At 41.7% G+C, this 7,487-nt stretch overlaps 1 protein-coding gene across 2 annotated transcripts in view; it reads right to left on the reverse strand.

Annotated features, from left to right (window-relative positions):
• SMURF2 (SMAD specific E3 ubiquitin protein ligase 2) overlaps nt 1-6,277 on the reverse strand; it is a 91,803-nt gene extending 85,526 nt beyond the window's left edge. The window contains exons 1-2 of one of the 2 annotated variants that reach the window (XM_036223826.1): nt 6,206-6,277; nt 5,744-5,916 (exon numbers count right to left, since the gene is read on the reverse strand). In XM_036223826.1, the coding sequence (XP_036079719.1) occupies nt 5,744-5,891 (148 nt within the window). In that variant the 5' untranslated portion in view covers nt 5,892-5,916; nt 6,206-6,277. Of the gene's footprint in view, nt 1-5,743; nt 6,017-6,205 lie in introns of those variants that run through there. The other variant, XM_016129034.2, reaches the window with a different exon arrangement.
• Between the last annotated feature and the right edge of the window lie 1,210 nt (nt 6,278-7,487).

Raw genomic sequence — 7,487 nt, forward strand, 5'->3', positions numbered from 1 at the left:
GAAAACGAAATACTACACTTAAATGCCTCCTCCCAAAGTAAGGCAATTCTAATTACAATCTCAATAAAATTTCTTTTTAAACTTAACAAGTTTAATATTCATATGGAAAAGTAAATATGTAAAACAGCAAAATAAATTTCTGGCACAACAGAATATTAAACTATATTATAAAGCTACAATAATGAAAAGAGCATGGCACTGAACAAGTGATATGTGATTCTACTATAACTAATTTAACATAACTAAAAAGATAATCACATCACTGTGGAAAGGAAGAACTGGTTAATAAATAATGATGAGATGACTAATAGTAATTTGGGGGAAAACAGCTTCCTAAACTATTTCTTAAAACCACTAAAATAAAACGCATTTAAATATCTACTAAGCCTCTTGAAGAAAAAGGCCTTCCTAAATATAGAAAAAATAGGAAAAACAAAAGAAAAGTTGGACAGATTTGACTCCTAAAATAACAAATTTCTGCATGTCCAAAAATGGTCAAAATTAAGAGACAAATAACGGACTGAGGAAAATGTTTGTAGCAAATATGACAACAGGCTAATATATTTTTAATTCTCAGGCAGATGGATAAGAAAAAAACTAAGACCTTAAAAGATAACTAGGACAAGGTCAAACAAGTCAACGAAGAGAAATAAAATTAGTAAACAGGAAAATATTCAACTTTACAAGTAAATGTTTCAAGACTATATGCCATGAAATTAGCAAAAAAAAATTAAAAACAAGAGTCAATCCTTGCACTAGAATAGTAAAAAGGAAAATTTATTTATCTACTGCTGCTCTGAATAGGCACAATTCTTTTAGGAAGCTGCCTGAGGAAAAAACTAATCAAGAACCTTAAAAAGATCCATACCCTTTAACACAATAGCACTTTTTCTACGAAAATATCCTAAGAAAATCATCTTTAAAAAAAAAATCAACATTATCTACACCAAGATATTTCCAGCAGTTATCTGTAATAATAAAAAAAAAAATTAGAAATAAAAAGTTAAAACAACAAAAACACATAAACAATGGTTGTGGTAGCATCCTTTTAACTGATTATCCTAAAATCAGTCTTCACAGTTCCCATGCCAGTCCATTCTCCCTGTTGCCCCAAGATTAACATTTCTAAACAGCAAATACATCAAAGCCTAAAACCTTTCAACGGTTCTCATCACCTTAAAAAAAGAAAAAATCAAACTTCTTGGTAAAATATAACAAGGTCCTAAATGGGTTTGTCCCAGTCTACAGCCTCATCTCTTGCCACTCACACCCACTGCATTAGCCGTAAAGAACACATGTAGAGTTACGCAGAACTACTTCTATGTCTTCAGCACCGATCCTATAAAATGCCAAAAAGTTCTTAATCCATGCTGAAACAAGGCTTCTGCCATCATGGAGTTTACAAATAGAAACAACAAATGCCCTTCAGTGAGTTACAGAAGAAAAGACAACTCAGGGCAAGGAAAGTTCTAAGGATAGGGTAATCCTGGAGATGAGTCTTAAAAAGTGAGCAAGGATCACAAGGGGCAAGGGTAATTCCAACTAAATGGAAAGTATTTGTTTCCACACAAAATCTTCTAAATTTGTAACAGGCTTTCTAGATAGACAGCTTAGGTTCTAACATGTACTTAACCTAAGTCTCTCCGACCTCTTGGAGCTATTGTGAGAATTAAAAGTGATAATAGATGTAAACTTAATACAGTATCTGGCACTTAATGAGCATTCAATACATGTCAGTCAAGTGGAAACATATAACAATACTAATTGCAAGAGTATATTTCAAGGGTCCAGCACTCTTAAAGAAAGTAACAAAAACAAAACGAGGGTAGAGAGAGAAAAAGCAGTAAGACGACACTCCATGATGATATTCTCATACTACAGCACAATACTTTATACTCATAATGATGCTAAATCATAACTAAAACATTAAGTTCTGTTAAGGATGGTCTATTTGAAAGGAGTAAGACACAATAACATCTTTAGAAGCCTTGAAAATCTTTTAAAGACATCGAAAATGGCTAAAATAAAAATCTGTGTGCCTAAAATATAACCCTTTCGTTTACCGTGAAAATTAAGTTATATGCTAAATATGCTAATTATATTCCAAATAAATGACATGTTAGTATGCTGTCATAGTTACAATTCAAGAGGGAAAAAGTAGACTCTTATTAAAACACGCTTTACTCACCAATAAAAACCAATCTACATGAAGCACCTAGGCAGGTCTAACTGCCTATATGAGGTTAGACTAGAAGAGATAACAAACACACTGAGAAAAGGAAGGAGCTAAGCCAGACTGGCTTCCTCTTCAGAAACCAAGAAAATAAAATGAATTAGGTTTATTCAAAACACTAACACCCCTAGAATAAGGCGTTATGGTATACAGGCACATTCCTACTTACAAACCTATGAGATATAACCAAGTTGTAATTTTTAAAGCCTTAAATCAATAAAATATGCAGGAAAACAATGCTAAGATACCAGCAAATCTAAAATGAAACTTTTAAAGTTAATTTTCCGTTAGCAATAGACAAAGTTAACCTCATTACTGCCAAGGGTTTTATAAACTCATAACATGAGCCGCATACAAAAACATTTAAAATACAAAAAAGTTCTGGAGAAGTAATCTGTTATTTCTCCATATCTAAGGACTTTAAATATTAGAAATTATATTAACCTGCTTTTTCCAGGCTTTAATTTTCAAAACAATGACACAAAAAAAATTACCTCAAATTTTTTTAGTATAACCAAATACAAAGAATATTTTCTTTCCAAACCATTGTACGAAAAGCCCATATCAGATATTCATAAGAAAAATGTATACAAATTGTACATTTTATGATCAATTTGCTCTAGAAATATTTGTTGAAATTGATAGCTTTACCATAGAGCCCATTTTAATGATCAAGTATTATGTGTCATAAAGAACAACAGAAGTAGCTTGATGGCCCAAATCAGACTTTAACCACTAATGGCCTGAGGAATCTCAAATTTGGGATTAAATTAACACTGTCTTCTTAGTATCAACAAATACCAAACAGTTCATTAATTGATTAAGGTCTGAGGAATAATATGTGGAACAGTCTAATTAATATCTGTTGTGGGCAGAGATTTCATAGCTCAAATATTTCTTCTTCACTTTGTGTGTGTATGAGTATGAGGATGTGTGTGTCAACCATGCAAGAATCATTTATACCTTTCAGTAAAGGGACAACATTATATCATACATTAAGGATATAATTAAGTAACTGCAGTTCATTAAGTTGAAATCAAAGATAATCTATAAATTTAAAATACTGGTATGGTATTAACATAAAAGCAAAGAACAATAATTTTAAAACATCTTACAGCCCCAATGTATCGTAAACCAAATAAAAGCTCTCTGTGGAATCTGCCTTTTTTTTTAAGTGATTTTCCTCTATTATGGTATCCGAATCTAAATGAACTGTTAAACACTTAGTCTAAAGGTATGCCAAACATTTCTTAAGGTCTTAACAAAGAATCAACTTTTTTTTTTTTTTTTTTTTTAAACAAAACGAGGCCTAGGTTAAATATTTTATTTGGCTTCTCAAGATGGACTGAAAAGTTGGGCACCAGCTCCAGACCAATTCCTGGACGCACATCAAACACAGCCCTGTCATTTATCCAGTCAGTCAAAACAATCTTTTCCATCTAACCCTTTAATGTTTATGTCCTAAAAAGCTGCTAATTGAATCCAGCTCTTGAGATCTATTTGTTAAAATATATATACCATCTAATTTGTAAATGAACAAAAATAAAAAATATATGTTAACTTTCCTGGCAAAACAGCATACAATCCACCATATGTAACCAAAAGGGAGAGGGCAATGTTTTTCATATTTGAATAGTTTTCTCTTAAAATATGACAGAGACGAATTCCCAATGGTTTTAAGAAATTGAGAGTACCTCAACTGTTTTTATAATTAAGGGGAAACATAAAATTCCTCAGAAAAACCTAAAACTACAAAAATCGCTCAATTTAGTCCGGTGTTACTCTCCCCCCACCCCCCATGCCCCCAAAAATAAGTGTAATCTTTTCTCGTAACTTTACTCATGAATTTTTATAATGTATCTATCATATGCAGTCTGAAAACCACAGATAAACACTTTAAGATCTGCTGAATCACACAAAAAAAACTTCAAACTCATTTTATCCACAGAAAATCAAAATCCCTGTTTTCTCCCTCATTTTCTCATTATGGATATAGTAAATGGCTAACAGTCTACTTTCCATGCTTTTGGCGCACCTGGAATCACAGGTTCTTTCCATAATCACTGACACAGGACTGACTCTGAGAAGAACAGCAGCAGATAAACTCTAAAACAACAATCATCTCTTATAAAGGTTTCCACTGATTCATAAGAAAACAAGGAAACTGAATGGGGGAAAGGGGGACACATGCATTCCCCCAACCAGGTTTTTCATTAGTTAATGATCCTCTGCAATTTTCCCTACCAAAAGTTAAACTGTCATGAAAGCAATATATTTTTAAAAAACTGCAGCCAACAGTCGGGCTAAATTCTCAAATACCAACCTCACTGCAAGTCTTTAACCCAAAAGTTCAGCCAGTGGACTGGGATGTGACACACAAGCATTCAATTACAAAATTAGTCCATATAAATCTCAAAGTCTAGTGCAGACAAACATAATTACAGTTTATTCTTACACATGCACCCACACACATACACACACAGATCCTAAGAAAAACGATCTTTCTTACCACACATCCGAATATCAACATTGGTAATTTATTAATAGTGAATGGAGAAACTAGGAATAACCACGCTGATTTCATACATTTTTCAAACCAAAAATAATTTTTCCTTGAAATAGGGTAACGACCATGTAAGAATACCAAAAATGGCACTGTAAGCAAAATGGACCTGTAATGTTAAAGATTTAATGCACTTGGACTCATAAACACTTTGTAAGAGAAGCCTTCTCTCTAGCAACCCCTCCAGACATTCTTTTCTATTTAGAAAAGGGAAAGGGAGGAGGCTGGGGAGAAAGAAAAAAAACTTCGCTTCAAAGTTTGTATGAGCACATACTTAGAAACGTACAAAAAAAAAAAAAAAAGTGTGTTTGTAAAGCCGGTCTCGAGTTAGGAGTGAGACACAAGTTCTGCGGCCTACAAGGAACAACCCCAAACATGCTACCCTGCAATCAAACACTTCCAAAACACAGAGTGTACAATGCGCCGGAGACGTCGGACCAGGCGGACACACCGGAAAAGTCAACCTCAGTCTCCTTCCCTCCCAAGGACGTGAGTCTCAGGTGTGTGGCACCGGCCGCTGAGGCTGGCAGCAGGGAGTGAAGGCTCTGCACGCGGGCACAAGTGGGCGAGCAAGTTAACAATCAGGGAACACGCGCACACACACGCACACACACACCCTCCCGTTAAGCGCTCCATCTTTAAGGAGTGTTTACTGCGCGCAGTCAGCCACCGGATTCAATAATCCGGCACCGCAGCTCCTCTCAGTTCCTCGAACGACCCCACCTGGGCAGCGGCCCGGGGACTGCTCCCCGAGGTCCCCGGAGGGTCGTGCTCCTCGGCCCAGGCGTTTCGACCTCCAGTTCGCCTGCGATTCCAACCTGGGTCCCCCTCCCCTCAACAAAAGACCCCCGAGTCACCCTTGGCATGTCTAAGAATTTCCAGACAAGGGCGTTCCTCCCTGACTCTCCCTGAACTAGGCCTTCCCACGTCCCCGACCCCCAACTCACCATTGATCGCGACCCTGGCCCTTCCAAGGCCACCGGCACCCCCCGCCGGGTTGCCCACCCGCGGCCGCCCCGGCCGCGTGCCCCCGCCCCCCTCACCTGTCAGGCGCAGCTTGACGGGCCCGTTCCTCCGGCCCCCGGGGTTAGACATGTCCCCGGCGGCGGGGGCGGCGGCGGCGGGGCCGCGGCGTGGGGCCCGGGGCCGGCGGGCGGGGCGGGGGCGACGGCGAGGCGCGACGGAGTCACCACAGCGGCCGGGGCTGGGGCCCGAGCAGCCGGCGCCGCGGCCGCCGCGGCCGGAGGGTCCCGGATGTGCCCAGCGTCGTCGCCATGAGCCGCGGAGGGAGCGGGACGCCGAGCCCCCCCCCCTCCCACTTCTCCTTCCTCGGCCCGGGCCGCGCAACAAAGCGGCAGCGGCGGCTGGCCGCGCCGCCCGCGCCCGCGCCCCGCCGCCGCCACGCAGCCGCCTCCGCCTTTCCCTCCTCTCGGCTCGGCGAGGCCCTGGAGCCGACGGGGCCGGTCGGCTGAGGCGGGCGGTGCTCGGCGGCGCCGGAGCCGACTCGGGGATCGGCCGCTTCCTCCTCCACCCGCCCTCTTGTCTGAGCGAACCCGGTCCTGCGGCCGCCGCCGCCACTCTTCGGCTGCGGGAGGGGGGCGGGGGGCGGGGCCGACGGCGAGGGGGCGGGGCCGGCGGGCGGGGAGGGCGGGCCGAGGGGCGGGGCCGAGGGGCGGGGCGGGGCTCGCGCGCGGGGGCGCGAGTCCCGGCGCGGCCTGGGCGCCCATGTGCGCGGCTGGCTGTGTGCGGCAGGGGAGCGCCCCACGCAGAACTTGAGGAGGGACCCCGCGAAGGAACCAAGTGGCGGCGCGGAGCTCTCTGGCCCCGCGAAGGGCTTCGCGTCCCGCCCACTTCAGGGCGAGCTTTTGTCCGTGCGACGCAGACTGCATTTGTTAGTCGTCCACTGGGTGCAGGGCTCTCGGAGAGGCTGGGGAGAACAAGGTTAGGACCCATCCGCTGCCCTTTGGGAATGTAGCGTCGCCAAGGGAAAAGGCGCTATTTTCATACCGAGGATTCCAGCAACTCCCCAAGGGGCGTTTTGCTCCTGGTATCATAGTTGCCACCTCCATAAAGGACCGGTGAACGAGATCAGGTTACCTGCCTGCTCGGCTCTTTTTACAACTATAGAGCAAGGACAGGAGGATAATACTATTGCCTTAAAGGATTATTAACAAGATAAACCTTGGAGAGCAATGTGTGAAAAGCTTTTCATACAGTACTGTCTGTCGTTATCTCAGAAGGAAAAAATTTTTTAAGTGAAATAAAAATAAGTGTACCTTACACTTTGACTCTGTAATTGCACTTAGGAATTTATTCTTGACATATAATAATACAGAAGATGTTATTTGCAAAGTTTGGTTAATAACAAAAGAAGGATTGAGCAAACAGCCTGGTGAATTACATCAACCCTTTGGATTTTTATGCAGCCGTTTAAATGGCAATTATGAAGATCATATAATGCGGAAGAGTTTACAAATAACCAGTTTAAAAAGCAGAATAAAAAATTGTATGCATGTATGCAAAAGTATCCAGCACAATGAAAACTAAGGATATCAGCGTGGGGGGAGGGGAAGAGGCTTTGTTTAAGGCTGTCATAACAATGCAGTTTTAAATGTTTAACAAAGTATATTTTAATCCTATATAAGAGTGAGTCGTTATTTTCAATTCATCAGCGATGTTACTTCATCCTCC

This window comes from Rousettus aegyptiacus, unplaced genomic scaffold, assembly GCF_014176215.1.
Source record: "Rousettus aegyptiacus isolate mRouAeg1 unplaced genomic scaffold, mRouAeg1.p scaffold_m13_p_6, whole genome shotgun sequence".
Classification (NCBI taxonomy): domain Eukaryota; kingdom Metazoa; phylum Chordata; class Mammalia; order Chiroptera; family Pteropodidae; genus Rousettus; species Rousettus aegyptiacus.